At 41.3% G+C, this 22,637-nt stretch overlaps 2 protein-coding genes and 1 non-coding gene across 3 annotated transcripts; 1 reads left to right on the top strand and 2 right to left on the bottom strand.

The window, feature by feature from the left end:
- Nucleotides 1-4,057, top strand: tyr (tyrosinase). The gene is made up of 5 exons (XM_085245670.1): nt 1-1,101; nt 1,490-1,706; nt 2,377-2,524; nt 2,739-2,920; nt 3,002-4,057. Exons 1-5 carry the CDS (start codon nt 274-276, stop codon nt 3,247-3,249), a joined length of 1,623 nt encoding a protein of 540 aa, XP_085101796.1. The 5' UTR covers nt 1-273; the 3' UTR covers nt 3,250-4,057.
- Nucleotides 4,058-5,555: 1,498 nt separating this feature from the next.
- Nucleotides 5,556-22,124, bottom strand: nox4 (NADPH oxidase 4). The gene is made up of 18 exons (XM_085245669.1): nt 21,967-22,124; nt 21,560-21,655; nt 18,938-19,048; nt 18,563-18,647; nt 16,941-17,038; nt 16,343-16,370; nt 16,041-16,113; nt 14,587-14,667; nt 14,134-14,293; nt 12,475-12,639; nt 12,244-12,306; nt 11,504-11,564; nt 9,180-9,261; nt 8,331-8,450; nt 8,126-8,234; nt 7,715-7,783; nt 6,145-6,245; nt 5,556-6,054 (listed from the first exon to the last, which is right to left on the bottom strand). The coding sequence occupies exons 1-18, from the start codon at nt 22,021-22,023 to the stop codon at nt 5,934-5,936; spliced, it is 1,680 nt and encodes a 559-aa protein (XP_085101795.1). The 5' UTR covers nt 22,024-22,124; the 3' UTR covers nt 5,556-5,933.
- Nucleotides 6,904-6,975, bottom strand: trnad-guc (transfer RNA aspartic acid (anticodon GUC)). The gene has a single exon. It is a non-coding gene; the product is annotated as a tRNA-Asp (tRNA).
- Nucleotides 22,125-22,637: the final 513 nt, after the last annotated feature.

Here is a 22,637-nt window from a genome sequence, read left to right as displayed (position 1 = left end):
ATGAGTGTAAGGGTTGAGGGAGGTTTGGTAGCTAGTTAGATGGTAGGTTAGAGGAGTAGATATTACAAAACAGAAAAAAAGGGGGGGAAACAGCAAAAGTTGGAAATGTGTGAGCCTGTATTTCTCTGCTTAACTGGAAGTAACTTTTTGTAAGTGAATCTATTTGCTGGTGCTGCTTTTTGCTCTCCCTAACCTTCTGTGAGGACAAGAGGTTCTCACACTTTTAACAAGAATTTATATTCCCCCTGAGTGGAGTGCCTTTGACTTTTCACCATGAGAAGACTGTGTATGTCTTTAGTTTTCTTACAGCTGATTGGGGCTTGTGTAAGCCAGTTTCCTCGCCCTTGTGCCACTTCAGAAGGACTGCGGACCAAAGAGTGCTGTCCATTGTGGGATGGAGATGGCTCAGCCTGCGGTGCCCTGTCAGGCCGCGGTTTCTGCACAGACGTGGTCATTTCAGACGAGCCACATGGACCCCAGTACCCTCACAGTGGGATCGATGACAGAGAGCGTTGGCCTTTAGCTTTCTTCAACCGGACGTGCCGCTGTGCTGGAAACTATGGAGGTTTTAACTGTGGCGAGTGTAGGTTTGGTTACTGGGGTTCAAACTGTGCTGAGTACAGGGAATCAGTGCGCAGGAACATCCTGACTATGTCGACTGCTGAACAGCAGAAGTTCATCTCCTATCTGAACCTGGGTAAAAACACCATCAATCGTGACTATGTCATCGCCACTGGCACAAGGGCACAGATGGGAGAAAATGGCGAGAACCCCATGTTCTCTGACATCAACACCTATGACCTTTTTGTGTGGATGCACTACTATGTGTCCCGAGATGCCCTCCTGGGAGGACCAGGGAATGTATGGCAAGATATCGATTTTGCTCATGAATCTGCAGCATTTCTGCCCTGGCACAGAGTCTTCCTGCTTCACTGGGAGAATGAGATCAGGAAGCTAACAGGAGATTTTAATTTCACCATCCCATACTGGGACTGGAGGAACTCCCAGACCTGTGACGTGTGTACCGATGCCTTGATGGGTGGACGCAACTCCCTTAATCCCAACCTCATCAGCACTGCCTCTGTCTTCTCATCATGGAAGGTAAGAAAAATTGATCCTCATGCCCTGGGTTTCAGTGTGTCTTAGAATGGAAATACCCATATTTGATTATATGTGGTCCTTTAAACAGTTTTTATACATTAACTCACTGAAAGTTCATTTTCTTGTAAAAACAAGCCCACAGGATTAAGTTGGTTCATCCTGTTAATCCAACTATTTGAGAGATTTTTATTTTAAAGTTGTGATTTTTGAAAGCAGCATTGTTCTGAATACTCAGAGAGTTCCATTAGTTTTCACTAATGCCTATTAATGCCCATTTACTATTTGTAAGAAAGCCATATTAAAGCCTTATGGAGGCCCGCAGGTTTGTGAGCTATAACAGCCCGAGAAACGTGTATGTTTACACTTTTGCATTTATACATTTGTATAGGTTATCTGCACCCAGTCAGAGGAGTATAACAGCCGAGAAGCATTATGTAATGCCACGGGGGAGGGTCCATTGTTACGTAATCCCGGCAACCATGATACCAATCGTGTGCAACGACTTCCCAATTCAGATGATGTGGAGTTCGCTGTGGGCCTCCCCGAGTACGAGACAGGACCCATGGACCGATTTGCCAACATGAGCTTTAGAAATGTCCTAGAGGGTAGGAGTGAGAGGCAGACACGCACATACATTTGTGTTAGTCCTCTCTTCTTTCATGTTTAATCACCAAAGTTCAGCTTAATCTTACTAAGCTTGTGAATGAGCACTGGCACATTGGAAACACAAAAGGTAGATACAAACCAGTGTGTGTACAAGGAATTGCAAACTCTAATGCAGACATCGACACTAAAACCTGCTAGTTATTTTATGTATTTATTGTTGGAGTTTAACACATCCTGCACACGTTATATCATTAGATATGCTTCCAGTTTTGTTGTAAATCACAGGCTGCCCCTTAAGCTGAGTCCTGAATTAAATTATATAAAGTGCATTTGAACGAGGTGTGAAAGAGGACATTCTTTCATCAGGACATCAATTCTGTTAAAACTTCAAATGTATTTAATATGAAAATGATTCCCCCGTTGTCTCAGAGAACTTTTGAAATTAATTATAATAAATTACATTTTTTGGTCGCACAGGCCAGCTGTAAGACTTTTAAGTCGTAATATATCTCAGTTCCTTCTCATTTTTGTTCCACCAAGCTCACGTTTTTCTCTGCACAAACATTTTTCTCATATAAACCTACAAACTATTTACTACTAAATTCATCCCTGAGTGTTATCTTCCTGTGTAAACATTGTTGCCATTCCTGTATCATGCACCTTCTGCAGGTTTTGCAAGTCCACAGACGGGTATGGCCGTGTCAGGCCAGAGCACCTTGCACAACGCCTTGCATATGTTCATGAACGGTTCCATGTCATCAGTACAGGGTTCAGCTAATGACCCAATATTCCTGCTACATCATGCTTTCATTGACAGGTATAGTAACACTTATCCGCCCATATTATTTGCAAAAGGTAAACTGCACACACTGGGTGTAATGCAGTGAGAAAGATAAAAGTAGCGAGACCTAGAGAAGATGTAAGGATGAAAAGTTGCATATCATGTAGAATCATGATATATATTCAATTTTTTCATGTAGGTTTTTCTTTCTGTCCCTTTTCTCTTCTTATTCACTTCTTCTCTTCATTAGTATCTATGAGCGCTGGCTCAGGAACCACCAGCCTCCACGAAACAGCTACCCACACACCAATGCCCCTATTGGTCACAATGATGGCTATTATATGGTTCCCTTCCTGCCTCTTTATAGAAACGGAGATTATTTCCTGTCCAATAAGGCTCTTGGATATGAATATGCCTATCTGTTGGACCCAGGTCAGTGCATAACTGTAAACATATCTCCTAAATGGCCTTTTCTTTAAGCTTTACTGTCCTATCCTATCTGTCTCACCATAGGTCAGAGGTTTGTTCAAGAGTTCCTGAACCCCTACCTCCAGCAGGCACAACAGATCTGGCAGTGGCTCGTGGGTGCCGGGATTCTGGGAGCTCTGATTGCTGCAATCATCGCAGTAATCATTGTTTTTGCAAGACGGAAATGGAAGCGCAATCAGAGGAAGAAGAGAGCATCAAGCTACGGGGAGAGACAGCCATTACTGCATAGCAGCTCAGAGGAAGGTTCATCTTCATATCAGACCACTCTGTAACACAGGTACTGCACAACCCTGTGATGGTTATGAAGCCAATTAAAAACAAGAATCTGATTATGTTTTTTAAAATATAGTCATGTACAGATGAGCCAGTGAAGCAACTTTTTAAAAAAAGGAAAATACAGTTCATCCAAACAAGAAAAAACATATTTACACCTCAGTGTCTTGCAGGTATCTACTATGGAATCAACAGAAAGGAAGTGGGTAGTGGTGATAGCACTGATAAATCACTGATATGTTAGCAACATAGCTGTCCGTGCAGACAGTTACAGGTTTTAAAAATAACTTTACACGGGTTTGCAGGATTTGTCTAATCTAATTAGGGTAGACAACAAGAAGCAACCTCCTTTGTATTAGCGTGATGGGGACAGGTGAACCAACCCTTTAAGATTTGAGACCATTTAAAAAGAGACTATGAGCAAACAGCAGGGAGCTGCCGCTAGGAGGATCACCTTAAAATGTTTTGCATTCAGTCGGCACACATTCGGAATAGAAAAATTATTTTGGGATTCCTTGAGGAAATAAGGCTCAAAGTAGTTTTTCTGGGGTTTTGTGAAATATGCAATAAATGTAAAAAATGTACATTAACCACTGTTGTGAGTTTAGTTTGAGTGGTTAAAAATATGATTTCAGAGAAAACAATGACTACATTTCTAATGTGCTAATGTGTGTATTTGAACTGATGCTAAAAGACAGCGTGCAGTTTTTCTTGCAATCCTCTCACAAGCAAATTAACTGTAGTTGTTACAGTGCTTACAAAGATGAATCACGAGTTTGTACATGCTTCATTAAAAATCCAACTTGATGCAAATTTGCTGCCTATTTTTTATGCAATAATGTTGATAATCACTTTTAAAAATAACTAGGAGATTGTGTATTTTACAGCATGGTGGCAGAAATCTGCATGTAATGCTGATTGACTGGGCTGTTCAGTTACTGCACTGCAGTGCGATGTTTGAGTGGTCATTACGACTGTAGTTTCAATTATAAATAAATGTAAAACTAAATCACTCAATGATTGAAAACAGTACATTTAATAAAGATGTAATAAATATAAACCATTTATTTCATACTTGTGCCAAAAAAGAAAGTTGATCTTAAAGATTTAGATAAATGTCAAAAATTTCAAATTATAATTACAACGTTTACTCAGTTGATCAGAAAAAAATCAAGATGTTTATTCTCTTGTAGAAACCTCCAGTCTCCAGTTTGTGGCATTCAAAAAAAAAATCAGAGGTTTTAAACATGACAAATACTAAAGTAAACCAGTAAATCATCATAACCTGAAATATGCTTCCGTTATATACCTGTGAGTAGACTCAGTAAAGATTGCCAAAATCCTGCAGAACCTTGACATGTCAAATTGTACATTTATTTTAAACAATATAAATAAAGTAAGCAACAAAAAAAAAGTAAAAAAAAAGCTTGAGGTGTAGTGGTGTGTAAAGACTGCATCATCGTGTGCCCATTTTTAAACCACACTGCCTCAGACTCTGAGATAAGTGTTGTAATACTTTTTTCTGCCTCTTAGTTTTGTCAAATGTCACACTTCCCTCCGGGCTGTCTACAAATCCTTCCACAGTGAGAGAAACATACTGACCCGTAACATTCTGCGGGGACCTAAAATCCTTGCCCCCTTTTCTGAGCGTTTAAATCTAACATGCATGCTAAACATACACTGCTTGACAATTTTCTTCGACCATCGCCCCAGTGTAAATTTAGCCCACAGTTGCCCTAAATTAACAGTACTGGTAATTACTAAAATCATTTTTATGTTGCTGTAATAGTTGATTCACCAGTATGCACATGTTCTTTAATAGAAATACCTTTAATGCTAAAATATAATTATTGTTATTATCCATTCATTTTCAGGTTTACTGCTTTACAAAAGTATGAAAAAATAGTAAAGCACATTATTAATATTATTATTTGAGTACGATACCAAATTACACTTAATTACCCGAACAGAGAAATCAGTTTTAGTGGTTTAATGTCTAATAAATTTGTTAAGCACTGTATTTGAAGAATGTGATCATCATTTAGTCAGCGTTCATCGACAAATCCAGGGTAATTACAACTTGGTAATAAGCAAGAATTAAGAATGTGTGAGCAGTATATTTTAGATGCTGACAAAACAAATGTTGGGCCAGTTGATTCTGGATGTAGAAGATATCCATATATTTTGGATATTTAGAACTAGGTGGGGGCTTGGCTCTTAAGTCTCTTAATACTGTGATAAGATCACGGTGAGTCACACCTTTTTCCTCACACTCGACTCCAACATGAGAATGCAATTTTACTCCACAGAGGGGTGCAACAGGGCAGGGATGATACAGAAGCTTCGGGAGACTCCAAGCTTTTCTCACATGTTGATTGGGTCACAAACCAAAGTCGAAGCTTATTTAAAGCACCCAACAGGCTGTTTCGATGTGCCAGACCTTTAGAAAACATGTACAGAGATTGAATATAAATAGTCTATCATTATTTAACTTTACAGTCAGTATTTATATCAAATGAAAATCCATCCAAGATTTTTTTAAGCAACCATGATTGTCCAAAGGTACTAAGAACTTTAATTTAACTAAAAACTTTTCCCATGATTGAATGAGAAGCCATCTACCCCAAAGTAGATGACTTCTACTGATATGCCCTGACAGTGTAGCACCAGCTCTAAAGTTTAATCAGCTGAACGACTCTTTGTTGAATTCGAATGTTGTTCCATTGTATTGAGGTGAGTTACACAGTCGGTGGAGAGTCCTGGAGATGCCCTTCGGTCCGCAGCAGAAAACACCAACACGTTTACTGAAACCACAGAGAAATCAATTTTAACAACAATGTTATACACACGTTTCTACAGCTACGAGACTCACTGGATAGTCCCACTGTACTCACTGTTTGTTGGATTTTCCAATTTCATCAAAGAGTAACTTCCACCTGGGCCGACCAATCTGCATCCTTGATGTGAGTCGGCGGTACTTCTCCTCAGACATGCTCTGCAAAAAAAGCATAAAAAACTAGGATGCTTTGAATTCACATTTGCATTATATGTTACATAAAGTTAATGCTATTACTACTACAGAAAAAAAAACATAACAAAGAAACATTTATACTGTTTATGAGAAACATTTTTTGTTTGAGACTTCTATCAGATAAAGTGTACATCTCTCTAAATCAAAAAAGTGAAAAAGTCTGTTTTTTTCTCCTGTTTTCTCCTAGAGGCTAAAAGAATGTGGTATCTAATTTAAGGGCCACCAGTGCTGGACATAGCTGTGTCAGTCTACTGTTAGTAGAGCAAAGGAAATTTAGTCACAAAAAGGTGAATGTAAATGAAATGGGAATCAACCAATAAACTGGCTGGTTTGGTGAACCTTAACACAGTTGGAAATTTGGAGCTTTTGGACATTTATTTTATTTTTATTGCAAAAAAGGGCAATTCAAATGCAATCTGCGTCCAGGACAGCAACAACCACAGTCCACAGTAATGTAAAGAGTAGTTTAACAAATTACTTTCTTGGCTAAGTAGTTAAATAATGTATCCTGTTATTTTTGAGAAAAGCAATGAATAATGTGCCAAACATTTTTGAGTAACCCCAAGGCTGATGGGAACACCCAGCGATGTTGTGTGATGCTAAACGGATAAAAAGAGTTCGTCTCCCCGTCGGGGAATCGAACCCCGGTCTCCCGCGTGACAGGCGGGGATACTAACCACTATACTAACGAGGAGATAGCGTGGATTCGGCGTATGCCATACAAAAACAGAAGTCGGTCATTGTGACGTTATGCCTATTTGTAATGTATATTTATGTCAATAAGTCCATTGTATGTCCCGTAGCGGACACGGCTAGCTTCAGAATCGACGGCTAACTACTTCCTGTTATACGTCTTTGAAGCTCGCCGCTCGGGCCGCACGCTTAGTTTCTATACGGTAATGTAAATTCTCGGTGGACAAGTCACCGAGGTCACAAAATTAAAAAAAAATGAATGAAGTAGGTGCTCGGACCAGAGAGGACCCCAGAGGACTCGAGGCTCCGGACAGTTTAAAATAAGCAAGGGTCCGGTTGGGTCCGACTGACGTAAACTTCGTAATCAGACGTCCACCGCGAGAGTCGCACGAATACGTTCAAAACTCCTCAAAATGTTTTCGATAAACTAATATAACAGAATTATTTTTTTTTCTATATTGGTTGGCTGTTACATCGCCTAAAAGAACAAAAGCGTTTGCTTTAATGGAACAGTCTGGAAAACATGCAACAGATACACTTTAAACTGTGCGCTGTAGCTTCTCTCTGTTTGTAAAGCACCGCCCTCTAGTGGGTGGAGTTCTTAAAATCTAACAAAAGATAAACCGAGAAGAGCAAGTGACAATGAAATACAATAAAATTACAAGATTAGCAAAGAGAAACACTGATATGTGTGTGTGTGTGTGTGTGTGTGTGTGTGTGTGTGTGTGTGCCACAATTACCTGCAAGCTGTCTGGTTGACTGATATACAGTTTCAGATTAAAGTAGTCCGGTCTGTTTTCGTTCCAGAGCTAAATGAAAAACATGGTTTGTAGTGTTGCTGATGTGTATTTGATTTCATTCATAAAGTACGATACAGGATATAAATGCAGCATTTATTTTCTAGATTTTTCTGAAATACAGAAGCAGAGGCGAGACTACAAACAGCCTCAAGACTGTGTGAAACCCAGCAAACAAAAAACAGAGGCTTTTTGCTCAAGTCTACAACTTCTGCTGTCTCACAGACACATACACCTCTGACCTTCGTCTGCCGAATGCCACAAACATTTAGAAAACTTGAATTATAGCTTGCCATTTAATTCCAGCATGATTCATATAACATGAAGGTTCTAACAGCCAGAGTTTGTCCTGACCTTGTGATGCAGAGCACACAGCAGCTCTGCGAACCAGTAAAACGACTGGAGTTCCTTGCAGACCCACACAAAATACAACCTCTGCAACCTGAAACCCATCCAGCCATCACTAGGTGTACAGCAGGAAGGAAGGAAGAAGTCCATTAATAAATGCCCAGTCTGTGCATAATTTATAAGCATATAATATATTTTTGTAAGAACTCACAGCAGCGCCCGCAGCACACAGGCGAACGGGGTGACTCCTATTCCGCCGGCAACACAAAGACTGACATCATAGTTGAATACCTCTTCTGACGGACCTCCAAATGGCCCATCAACATAAACTCTGAACATACAATGTGGACAAAAAAAACAACAACACAAAGAAAACAAAAGATCGTTGGCTGAGAAGCTACCAAGATAAATATACACATATGCAATTATATTTCTCCCTTGGGTCAAACACACATAAACATCCTGCATTTGAAATCCTAGTCTGGGTGCAGTTGTGTGTGTGTGTGTGTGTGTGTCTGTCTGTCTGTCTGTCTGTGCTCTGGTGTGTGTGAACTGACAAATAGACAGCAATCCCCCAAATACATAAATATCTCCACAACAGCTGCTCGCTCTCTTGTGTGATCAAGAATACACACACAAAAAATTAGACACAAACTTAACTCAATGTAACACAGAATACTGAGAAGATATTACACATGAAACTACGTAAAAGATAAATAACATGAGGGCCATCCATATGAGGCGTGGTTTGTGAGGTTTGCCATTACTGTCACATAATCATGAATACAGGAATCTGTAACACTTCTGAAATATTTATATTCATGGTCAAAATATATTCCATTATTTTTTTAAAAATGAAATTTGTTCCAACACAGGAGACCAAGGGGGTTTGGGCCTTTGATGGTTTGTTTAACTCATCTGACTGTCTATCAAACACAGAGCAGGAAGAGCACTGAGTCAGAGGTCAAAAGGTTGAAACCTTCAGCCATTCTGGGATTCTGAGCCTTCATGAGAAATCAAGTCAGCCACATTATTTAAGCAGACACACACAGAAACGTACTTGGGGTATCTCCTCTTTTGGGCCATGGGAAGGATCTCCATGTCTATCCTTGGCTCAGGAAGCAGCAGCTGTGTGAATCGTTCTGAGGACAGAGGAGAGGAGATCGTTTCAGGCATGGTGTGATTTGTGAAAAAACCAGAGGGATCTCCTAATGATCACATATACTCTCAAGCCTATTAGAATATTTAGATACATAATGCTTCTGTCAATGTAACTTCCATCTATTCATTTTCTACTGCTTATCTGGGTCCAAGTTGCAGGGGCATGAGTCTGAGCAGAGAATCCCAGACTTGCATCACCTCAGCCTCCTGCAGCTCATCCAGGGTGACACAGAATTGTTTCCACGCCAGCTGTGAGATGTAATCTCTCCAGCGAGTCCTGGTTCTGCCCCAGGGGTCTCCTTTCACTAGGACATACTACAAATACCTCACCTGGGAGGCGTCCAGGAAGCATCCTAGTCAGATCCCTCAACTAACTCAGCAGACTCTTTTCGATGTGCAGGAGCAGCAGCTCTATTCTGACGCCCTCTAAATTGTCCGACCTCCTCATCCTGTCCCTTCGAGTCCCTTGAAACCCTTATATTGATGCTATGATTATTATTCCTTGTAATGCACTAATATCCTTATTCTTTCTCCGATTTATTCAAAAACTGAGAAAAAGAAGGCAGAAATGGACAAGAGGAATCAATGGTTGCAATAGTTGTTAGTTTAAGTTGCAGGCTGCGTCAAGGTGACGTGTTCTTACATTTCCAAGGAGTTGCACGTCAGATTAGGTTGCAGGTAGGGTTATAGGGTTTTAGAAGTGTTTGCAGTTGCAAAGTAGCTACGGCATGAATTTCCTACTGAAGCATAAATTCCCAGTAAGAGTTCATAAATTTTTGAAAATTAATTGGCCTGTAACACATTTCCAGCATCATAGGCTACAGGTCCTAACTCATGAATGTCAGTACTGATCTTTCCACTCAAAAACACACTTTATAGCTGCAGGATGTGGCAGTCAGCAGTCCTGGTGCAAAGCTGCAATTCAACAAGTTAAAAAAATATGCACATCTCACCTTTGTGGGGAATTCTCAAGTGAACAATCAGACAAGCATATATTTCTAGAAATTATTTATGAGTCTGCTGTTGCTCTGAATATGGTTCATTTGTCTTTTATTTAGTTAGTTGTAATTTTTACTCTGAATGAATGGTGCCTACTGGAATGCTGAAAAGTGACAGGCAGTGTCATCTGTCACTGATCATAAGTACTGAAAATGAAAATACATTTCTGATTTTGTTCTTGTTCCCATTATAGACCGTTTTCAGATGTTGACACACACATACCCGGGGAGGTTAAAAATCGAATTACTCATGTACTCCATGTCAGGACTAATGAGCTGCAGTACTCATTGCATCACGTTAGTGTTTATCCTCGGCGTGCCTAAATTTCAGAAACAACTAATGACTGCAACGTAACCTCACATATGCCACATATCAGTACAAAGCCCCATCAGTCATCCTTTTATGATCTTAAATATAACCAGAAAAAAATGCAGAGTTGGAGGATACAAGATAAACAAACAAAAATACGCTGATGCGGGACAAAAAGGCTGAGGGAGAAGCTTGTGCTCAAAAGATCAAAATGCTTAGAAAAACCTTATATGGAGCTGCTTCAAAATAAATCTAGCAACAGTATCTATATGTGATATATGTCCCAACACTGGTCATGAGCAATGCAACTAAAAGTACAGATATCGTTACCATGCAGAGATGTAGGCCCTTTCAGTACATCATTTCTGTCCTTCTCATTTCATCCTGTCATCCAGGATGATTAACTTCCCTTGGTGTGTATTAGGGTGTGTACCAAAGCAAGTGGAAAGGACAGTAAGTGTTTTAGCCAGAACTTCCACTAAAAGATATTTCCTTAAAGTTGGCTGCATGGTAACCAGTCCCTTTTCCTGAACAGACTGCACATACTGTGTCCAAATGACATCAAGTCCTCGTTCTGGTTTTATTAGTTAATGGAGTTCAAGAATGGTAAAAACTGCATTCTTGCCATTTTTAACATTCTTGAACTCCATTAACTAATGTGTCATCTAGGAAGATGATGAACCTGTGGGAACAATCTTGGCCTTGAGGTAAAGAAGGAGTCTTGCACACACTCACTCACACACACAAGGAGAAAAAAACAGGGGATGATTACACACATCAGAATGCAGCTCTTCAGAAATGTGTCCTCAGCAGAGAGAACAAAACAAAACAGCTTCCATCCTGTCAGCTTTGATAGGGAATAGAAACTGTGTGTCACTCTTTTCTCTGTGTGTGTGTGTGTATGTGTGAGCCCACCAGTCCAGTCTCCCACAACTCGCAGATGGATGCCCAAAGTTTCCTTGTTCTCTGTGGGACACTGTGAGGAGTTAAAGGGCTGACAGTTACTCAAAATACAAACACACACGTTAACACACAGAGACACGTGCAGCTAACACAAGAAAAACTGGCATACACACAAACACATGGGTCAGCACATATACAATACATAGCTATAGCTCTTTTCACTAAATTTAACAATCTACACACACACACACACACATTGATGGACACACACACGCACGGCCTTCCTGTTGGCAGACAGTGTTACTAGCCTCAGGGGTCTGTCTGCTCTCTGTCAGAGTGATTCTCTACCCTCCTCCTCAAAGCTCTATAACACACCAGGCATAGGCATGCACAGTTATTGTGCTCCTTTGTGGGAATCAGTGGGTTTTGTATGTGGCTGCGTGTGTGTGTGTGTGTGTGTGTGTTTGTGTGTAAATGATTCCAACCCTTCCTGCTGTGCGAGCATACAGGGATTTCTTTATCTTCTCCTACTGTATCATGGAATCTGAACTAATCCCGTAAGCATCAATACACAGCGTGAAACACAATATTACTGCACAGCCCAGGTGTCAGTCAAGTGCCAGTCATCAGCAGAGGGTGTGTTGAGTATCTACTAATAAACATCTGCATTCACATGTGTATACAGAATATATGTGTGCTTGCACTGTGTCACGACAGAGGAATGCGTTAAAGCGGGCTGCAGTAGGTCTTACCATTGTGAGCGTGAAGGGATGGTTCTCAAATGAGGAGACACCTGGGCAGTTAAGAAGAATATGCTGAGAAAAAAGAGGAGGACGGGAAGTCGCAGAGAGCCAGCAGGATGTAAAAGAAGGAGGACGGGGGGATTAGAGAGGGGGTATGTCGAGAGAAAGAAATCATCAGATGAATCAAACGAGTGGAATTTCCCTTCTCTCCAAAAAGCAGCGGATATTTGACCAACTCACCTGTCCAGGTCGAGCTTTGAAGTTCTTTTTCAGCATGCGCAACTCCACGACATCACAAGGGTGCCTGATGACTGTCACTATGGTAACAGGGTCACGGCTCTGGATGTAGCGGTAGAAACGCTCCACACAGTAGAGACAGAGAGGACCAGACACCCACAGCCACGTCTACAGAAACAACACAGCACAAACCAGGCATATGGGATAGATAATGAAAGCAGTTTCACAAAGACAGCTTTATGTCATGTGTGTTGCTCTCCTGAGTTTATTTTTTTTGCGATGTCACTATGTTACAAGATCTCAGCAGTTACTCTGGTGTGACCCCAACACTGTCACATAAAAGGAAAGATCTGAAAAATCAATGACTTAATAGCTCATGTGGCTCATGATCCATCACAGTTCCTGGTTACTGAAACGAGTGGACTACAGAAAGAAAAAGTTTTGTTGGTTCCAACTTTGTTTGGTCTTTTTGTAGATAATGGCTCCCACTGTGGTTCTCTGGACTCTCAAAATCTTAGAAATTGCTTTGTAATTCTTTCCAGACTGAAAGATATCAGTGACTTTGCTGTTTATCTTGAGATTCTTAAGATCATGACATGATGTGTCATTTTTTAAAATCTTTCACTTTACTTCACTTTGTCAGACAGGCTGTATTTAAGTGATTTCTTGATTCAACAGGTCTGGGAGCTATCAGGCTTGAGTGAGGCTAGCTTTCCAGAAACTCTGCTTTATCGCAGTTAATTCACGATTTAACAAGCAGAGAGTGATTTCATTTATTTTGCCCAGTCAGTTAAGTCTTTATTTAAAAAGTGCATTTTGTATTTACTCCCACAAAGGGGGCAAATACTTTCGCGCAGCACTGTAAGCAAACCAATGACTGCTGCCGCTGTTCTGGTGGTATCAGTATTTGAAAAGTGGCTTGAATCATGAGGCTTGGCGACTGGAATCTTTGCATAATAAAGGCCATTCAAACTACAGCAGCCGAATTTTCCCTCGGGAATGTATCTAAGTCGGCGAATGTTAGTACAGAAATGTGTACCAGGTATTTTCTATCAAAGCTTTGTAATTCCATCAGCCTGCTCCCCATCACAATAACCCGAGGAGTCTGAATCAAATCCAGCTGAAAAGAGAGAGTACGCTCACAAGAATAAATACTAAATCGACTGATATCACAGTGTGAGGTTTTTCTCTTCCTTTCTGTTGGCAGTTACCTGTAACAGACTAATTGCTCGCAGCTTCAGTAAAGCCCTGGGAGCACAACTGTACTTAAGGGGGGATTTATGGAACCAGCTCGTTGCTTAACGACCAAGTGCAAACACATCATCACACACGCAGGAGGAAACACACACAAAAACAGGCCTTGATGTAGAGAAAGGATGCAGCCCCTTCCTAGCAGTATTACACCCCTGCTCAATGGGACCAGCTCCTACCAACACTTCCCAAATACCCAGCATTCATCCAAAAGCCCCAACCACAAACCCTAAAACACTGACGAAGACTTAAACAAACATTTCCTTCAACTCAAACCAAAACACAAACACATGTAAATATGCTCATAACACACACACACAGACACACACAGACACACACACACACACACACACACACACACACACACACACACACACACACACACACACACACACACACACACACTCTGACCTGGGGATAATGTGGCTGGAAGCGAGCGTCCTCGTTGCATCGCCTCTCCTCTTCTTCACTCGTGTCCAGTTCATCTCCCTGCTGCTCGGTGCTGCTCTGGTTGGCTCTGAAGCAACCAGGGGGGTGTGCCTCTATGTTGGTCTGATACTTTAGAGCTCCACTGATGAAAACAACATAATGTTTTCATCAGTCACACTTTAGCACATTTACTCATCACTCTTTTACGACTACTCAGGCAAAATAGATTTAAAATGAAAACTAGGGGCTGACAGTTCAACCACACAGAAGAACAAACAGGCGCGAACAAGCACTTGGCTGAATGGGATGACTAGTACCTGCATTTGAATTTCACCTGAAAGACTTTCAGTTCCTTGGAAAAAGAAATGACTCTGTGTGTTGCATAAGTGTAGAGGGGAAACCCAAACACCCACATGCACTGTTAGTGCTACCTACCCAACCATGTGTATCATCAGGATGACGTAGAAAACAATGAAGAGGTTGTGTGTGTACCAGAAGATCTCATAGTTGGACATGCTGTAATAAATTACAAGACGATCAGAGTTTACTAAGGACATGATGTACAGACTCCCAGCTCAGAGCCTGAGTGAGGAGAACATCAAAGATCAGTAAAGAGGTCGTTACACAGAACAACCCCCCATAAACACTGCAGACAACAACCAAGCTCTGTATTCTCCCTTTTCGAATGCAGCTCTTTTTAAATGGTAACTAAGATATACACAACGTGGCTAAGATATCCTGTTACACCCAACAATGTCATACGATTCTTCTGGTTCTGTACTAACCAAAACATAGCTTAATCTGTCAATCATTCTCCAGAAACAACAACTAAACACAGCATAAATCTCTTTTAAGAACTTAAAAGAGAAACTATTAGAGCAACGTATCGCTCTCTGGCATGCAGTACAAAGCTCTGTTGTTTCTCTGAGTTAACTGTACTTGATCATGAAGTGGAATGATGCTAGAAGAGATTACTCAAGCTATCCCAATCTATCATTCCTGGGAAAGTGGAAGGAATCTTTGGAGAGGAAAGTTCCATTTCAAAAAATAAATACATAAAATTATTGCATCTTGGAATTCATTTCATGCATATTCTCACTTGAAATAAATTAAACACTGTGGCCCGTGACTTTTTCTTTTTTTTACATTAAGCTGTAAAAGTGGGCTTCTCTTCAAAGTCGTTAGATGAGATCATAGAGCACACATTTTCTCCTCCATGGGCATCGTAACGCAAAGCTTCTTACAACTCAACACTTTCTAATGTTAAAGGCAACAGGGAGCAGACATGAAGGTACTGCAATCCGTAAAACATAAATAACCTTGGAGACTTTAAAGTAAGTTCATATCTGTGGATCACTGACTCATTAAGCAGGTATTCTTCTGCTGTGCAGCCGCCATCATCCCACCACTCCAGCCACTTAGCCAAATTCTTATCTAAAGCCTTAAGTGGTCTGGAAAAGCCTCTTATCCCCTGTTCAATTACCGAGGAAATCAGGGAGACCGTTCGGAAGACTAATACACGTATAGTGAGTGACCCACTATGACCTGAATAAGGACAGAGCTGTGATTTTCTCTCCCACAACCTTCTGTTATTGTGCCTCCTCATGGTCTCCAGCTTACATTTCACTTTGACTAACACAAAATGAGTCATGAGCTCAGACAGAAAGAGAAAAGCGAAGAAACACAACACAGAGATACTGATGTCTCGCCTTCTGTCTGACAGACAGACATAAATACAAATCATGTTTGTATCGAGGAACGGAGACGTGGAGCCGGGCTCCAATTCATCCCAATTACAGTTGCTCATCAAGTCTATGAGGGTTCTTTCCTCGCTTCTATTAATACAAAGACTATGATGACTATTATAATGGTGGTCTGATTTAGCCTACCGTACACAGTAGGAGGAGGATATGAACATCAGGAAGAGGATGAGGACCAGCAGCACACCAGTGACTCCTGGGACTAAAGACAATAACTCAGTTACAGAATGGAGACAAACCCAACAAAGTACTTAGGGGTCACAAACATACATATAAAAATACACATAAGGGAATTGTCTGCTCACACGTTTAAAGCAATATTTGCCATTTAATTTAATATAAAAACTGAATTTCAAAAACACAACATGACTTCCTATTCTTTCTAAAGCCACTAATCTGTACCATAGTGCATGACAAAGAGTAGTCCTTACTTGTGGTCAGAATAATCAGCATGGGGTCCTAGGAAAGAAAGCAGAAAATAAGAATTGTGTTCACTCTTCTGCATCTGTTTCTGTGAGGAACAATGAAGAGTTTTTGATCTCACAGAGGAAGCCAAGTCTGTGCTTTGGAGAGAAAACTGTCTGCAGGCTTCTTTCCAACACACCACTTTAGCTGGTGACTTTCTAGAATGTTCTTGAAGGTGAGCTAATCAGCAGACAAAATCTCCAGACGACTAGCTTTGGCTAAAAGTGTGGACATATTTGGATATTTCCCTCACTTGCTCAAACAGGTTGATGCTTTCAGATTTAGAGATTGGTGTGCTTCACAATGAATGCTTCTCTGATTATGTAACAGTAGCTTAAGCTTTGATATAAAAGACAGTTAATCATCTGGCAATCCAGCAATCATGTTTTCTTTTAGTGGATGTTTTACATTGTGAATGACCAGGTGTGCAGGACTGTTTTGCTCATGTGCTCCAGATGTGGTCAGACAACAGGTTTCAAGCATGTCTTGAAACTGGAAGCACAGGGTTTGCGGTGGGACGTGTCACTGTGATGGTGAGTTCAGGGGGGTGTGCTTGAGTCTCACCTCTCCTCTGTAGCGAGCCAAATTGAGAGCCGGAAAGTCATCTGAGTATCTCACACTGAATCTGACAACATTAACCAGGTGGGCAGAAACGTGCATAACTAGAGGAGAAACAAAACGTTACACTGTGCTGATTTAAAACACATTTAGTGCGCACATACAAGACTTCAAACAGACACGCTCTCACTTAATTATACATGTTCAAATGAACTGCCGTCAGAAACTCATACAAACATTTCTTTGTCTATTCAGCAAAAACTCAGCAAAACAACCTCCCCACTTACTAGCTGGCACACACACACACACACACACACACACAGGACACACACTCCTAGCTGACATCATGGCCAAACCACGCAGTTGTTCAACAGCTGATGGAATTAGAGGGTGTGATCACGAGACACAAGGGTCCTATTTTCCCTACTCACATCCTTCGTCACTCCCACTGCCTCCTCTATTGCTCTCTTTTCTTTCCTCCTCCTCTCCATCTGTCTCTCCCGCTGCCTCCCTTTGTAGTCATTTGTTGTCTCTGAGTTTTGTTTTTCAGCACATGAGAACTTTGCCCCGGGGTTGGGGGCGGGGGGACGCATATGCATAGGGAACTGCTGAGTAATGTTTAATGAGTTGAGAGGTGAGTGATGATGAAGATAAAAGAAGAACTTAAGTTTACAGGCAAAGAACAGATGCCAGCATTTGAAGTTTTTTTTTTTTTAATTTTTTTAATTTCTGTCATTCTGCTGCCAAAATCTCAGCCGATCAACCCAGGCTGGAATATCCGTGAAACCACAGAATGGAAGATTTTAACCGACGTTCCCAGTCCCCAGATAATGGATTGCTTCTTTCTGACCATTTTGGTTTTAAGTAAAATGTCACTCCAACTGTTATATGGGCCGTGATAAAATGTGCTCTGAAGAAAATACAGGCATTCTGTTTCTATTTAATGCAAGTTAGCATGCTGATGTATGAATGTAAGCTGGTGAACATCAGCCTTTCTCTTCCATGGAGATGAACCTGCTTAATAAGCAATCAAGTAACGCAGTTTGATTGGTTAAACACTCTCAGCTGATGAATGAATGGCCTTATTTATCACTTTATCAGTAATCAGTAATGCATAATTTTGACAATCATCGTCTGGCCAGCTCGTCTCCGCAACCACCATTAATCACATTAATTAGTCAGATATTTAGAGCGAGGCAGGACCTTTTTACAATGCCCGAATCTCTGCTGCAGGAAAGCTCACAGCATGTGGCTTACCACTAACTTTACCTGCAGTTCAGCTTTTTGTGACACATGCAAGTAACTATAAGAAACAGCAATGCCGGTCAGGCTTCCCAGAAACATATGAATGAATAAGAGGAAGACCCCTGCAAAGAAGAGAGCCACTGGACCCACGGCTGCTTGAGGCTCCCATGATGTCATAGGAGACCCATAAGAATAACATACACACAGGACACGTAGACAGTAAAAAGAAACACAAACAGCAAGAAGAGCATCACAGCTGGTTCAGCAGAAATGCTGAGCTAGCATGGATTCATGTGTACACATTCAGCACACAGACTAACACAGACAGGCACACAGTGATACATGAATGAATATGAGGCAGGGTGACGAGTGACAGCTTTTACCAGAAAAGATGCAGATGGCAACGCCACACGCCACATGAAAGGTCTTGGACTTGTCCAGCAGTCTGCGTGTCTTTCTGCTTGATATCTGCATCAGTGTGTGTGTCACACAGACAATAGTATTATTCACGTGGCTGGGATTCAATGAAAACACCAACTAATCCTCTTCCTTCTACCCTAATCAAGACTGCAATCCTTTTATGTTTCTATATTCATATTTGCCTCTGTATTTTTTAGCAGTTCTTTTACAATATATGAGTCGCTTTTACAGAATAAGCCCCACAATCTGTTTTCACTGATACAACCAAACCCACTTGGAAGTTCTTCTTCCCGTCCCTAAAAACTCTAATGATCCATCCGAGCTGTAGTATTTCTTACCATCCGTGTTCCTCGTACAAAGGTCACCAGAGAGCGGCACATGGGCAAAAGCACCAAGCTGCAGTTCAGGTTTAGCACAGTTGCAGATGCCCTGCTGATGCACAATCCTAGCTGGGAAAGACACACACACACACACAGACACACACACACACATACATTGTTAGGCAAGTTGCCAACACTAGGCCTCATTTGGTGGGTGTAAAGTGGCCTGGTGGATTAAGGTGCACATTTTTGATTATTCCCATTCAGATATCAGCTATTCAATCATGGCCAATTGAATAGCTCGTAGTGCTAGATAAAACTACCTTTGTCTTTCTCAGAATAGAGAGCTAAGGACCCCTTTAGGAGTCTGTTAGTCTTTAAATGGAAGACATTCATTTATTTTGAAAGTCATCCAGTTTTTGGCTTTAAAAAGAGATTTAAAAAGACTGGAAAACACTGTTTATTCTCTAAGTATACACTCAAAGACTCTTCTGACTACACCACTGTTTTGCCACCACTTGCAAGTTTTACAGTCTGTCATCCTTTCAGTACAGAGCAGGTTAAGTAGAGGCCCCTAACAAGTTGATGACAAGTGGACAGTTTACCTGAAGCGACACAGGGGGGACGTCTGCTGTGTAATGTGGTTTTACAAATCTTAATCTTAGAGCTCGACAATCGAAGCTGTTTTCAAGCTTAAAAGCCGGACGTCCTTTGGCATCTTGTAAACACAGCACATTTAAACACTTTCTTGGCAGCCTGAGCGTGCGCTGCAGGTGCCGTCTCTTCTGATTATCCCCAAGAAACTGAAATGACTGGTGTGAGAGATGAAGGTAAGCACAGATCAAAGACGGAGAGCGCGTCTGAAACTGGAGTCCAGCCTTTGAAGGGATGGGGGATTTAAATAGCGGTAAAGATTTGTGATGGCTGTAAGAGATGCAACATAATATAGGAAGTGCGCTTAAAACAATGTGATTCCTTAAGGCGGCAGCAGCTTCTGGTCAGTCACCAGTTTCATGTGATTAGCTGTCACAGTGTGCTGTACAACAGATGCTGAAATATAAGAATGTGGTGAAACAATTGGTCAAGAGTTAAAATCTACATATAGCAGATGATGGGGGAAGACCAGCATGCTTATAAATCAGACGCCTACACCTTTGAAAGACTTCCCACACACACACGTTCACTCAGCATACCTTACTAAGAACAGCTGACGCCAAAACCAAGCAGGAGGTCCCTGCTTTCTGTACATCCCCAAAACCCGATTTACACAGGTGAAGGAGAAAAGTTGGATAAATGAAGTTTGAGCTGGATTCAGTTTGCCTTCGAAATACATCTCCGTCTTGCATGTACACACGTACACGTGCAGACACACACATAAGCTTAAGCCCTCTGGTAAGGCATTCAGTCAAGCCAGCAGCGTGCCCACACTTGCCCCTCTCTCCCCTTTGCTATCCACTGTACACGCAGTGCAATAGCTCGCACATGCTGCTCGCTGCCACATCTAATTTTATCACTTCCAGCTTTACCTTTGTTTTTTTCATCTGCTGGCTTTTCATACTAGCTTTAACAACTTCATTTACAAATACTCGTACTGTATTATATGTGCTAAACTTTGTTCTTGGCACATTTCAGTTATCAGTTTGGAGTTTGTTCAGCACAATTTGATATATTTTTAAACACAGAATCCAGGTGAGTGCTTTTGTTTTTGCTATATTTGCATAAAAAATGTGATTTTTGGGAGAAAATCACAGATCTGGTGCAGAAGTAATGACTGCAATTATTATTTCCAAAGACAAGGAACTTTTTCACTCACACAAGCATGCATCGAGAGTCACACACCCACGCCCACAGAGACACCATTGAGACCTTGTGACAAAAATTACACCACATGAGCGAGCAGGCATTAAAATCTAAACCTGATTCTATGTGTGTGTGACTGGTTGACCCAGCTCATGTCCCTGCTGCCTGGTTCTGGGGGTCACAATAACAAGCCAATACACGTGGTGCTTTTATCTCTTCCTTAACAACAATAAGAATCAAATTTTTCGCAGAAAATAGTGTAAAAGTCACACACACAACCTTGTTTAGTTGTGGAATTATGAAGAGCACTGTAGGTCTACTGAATAAAGCTACTGTCAGCGGTTCCCTTACTCACAAGAACCAGGGATTTTTCACTTATCAGCCAAAATATGTGAATCACTACATCATGGAGCTACACTTTGTAGGCCTTATGAAGGTACATGATTTATAACTAATCTCAAATGATATGGTGGAAATGACAGGGCAGAGGAAAAAGCGTGATTTCAGAAGACGAAAGTCACTTATACGTTTCTCACAGCTGGTAAAAACACAGCTGCTACTTATATCATTAAGAGTGACCTTGTTATTTTCAGTTTTCTTTTGTGAATGTTAGCTGGCATCAACAATATCATGACCCTCAGGGTCACTGATGAGTTTTTCCTGTCTCACATGACAAGATGTACAAAAATAAAAATCTTGAAAAATCTGTTTATGTCTAATCAAACATATGCAGCTAAGAAAGGGTTTGATGTAAGGGCTCAGTAAAGGGTCCGTTTCCTTCTTTAAGCTTGGTTCAAAACAACACATCTAGAAAGTGCATGTAAATGTATCAGGTCTCACCCCGAGCATCTTGTAGAGGTAGTGGTATTGCTGTCCAGTGAAGTAGAGCAGGAAGGTGCTGATGAACAGCCAGGTGTTAACTCCCAGCCACAGAATCTACCCCCACACACACGCAGAGAGACACACACACACACGGAACACATCATCACAAACAGCACAAGAAATTGCCTGTAAACGTCTCGTGCACATCTGTATCTGAGTTCAGGCCACAGCTGCCCTACAATAGCCAAGCAGACTGCATGGATACAACATGTACTAAACACAGTAACTGAGCAGCAACAGATTCATTTGAGCGTTCTTGGAGAATTGTGTAAGTTAAAGATAAATAACAGATATATTAACGAGTCAGTTAACAGATTTAAGTGGAGATGGGTGGTTTTCAAATGTCAGACAAAAACTTTCCCCACCAGGACGAAGTACTTCCCTCCTTCGTTGGCCACCCAGCTCCGCGCCGACACAACCATGATGCCTTCAGGGGCTCAGCAGCTGCCCAAACTTTTCACCAAAGCTCCGGTGCGGTCAAGATCTCAGAGACTCGTCCTCCCTGCAGCTCTGCCTCAGTCTGTATGCCAGACTGCAGTGTCCACAGAGCAGCCGGTGCCTGCTCAGTCCAACCTCCCAGGAACTCCGCCGTTCACAGTGCATTTTCACTTTTTAGCCACCACAGCTCTTTCTCTCTCTGCCCCTCTCACCAGTCCCCCCCATGAACGACACGCAAGGACATTAAGACAGCAGCTTCCCTAAAACATCGTGAATTTATAAAAATACACAGGACGTGCTCATTGAAACCACAAACACACTTGGGGGGAACAATAAACTACGATTAATCGCACCTTGCTGCGTTTTTCTGGCACTAGAGGGCGCTATAGACAAGCGTATCCCCGTGAAGTCTCCCATCTTTGACTCTTATAAGGTACTTTTAAAAAATTATACTTACACTTTTAATCACACATTTTAATTGCTGTTTTTTAATTACAAAGAGTTGCAAAGTTGAACTTTATTTGAAGCCGGAGTGTCACACTCTTTCTTTTGTCTGATCTGAAGTGGGGTTGGTAGGTCGATAATCAAAGGAGCTTGC

This window comes from Mchenga conophoros, linkage group LG14, assembly GCF_057382185.1.
Source record: "Mchenga conophoros isolate Kocher_MC1m ecotype Shallow Benthic linkage group LG14, M_conophoros_male_GT1.1, whole genome shotgun sequence".
In the NCBI taxonomy this organism is placed as follows: domain Eukaryota; kingdom Metazoa; phylum Chordata; class Actinopteri; order Cichliformes; family Cichlidae; genus Mchenga; species Mchenga conophoros.
Note: the sequence above shows the minus strand (reverse complement) of the source record. Positions and strands in the feature narration are given on the sequence as shown.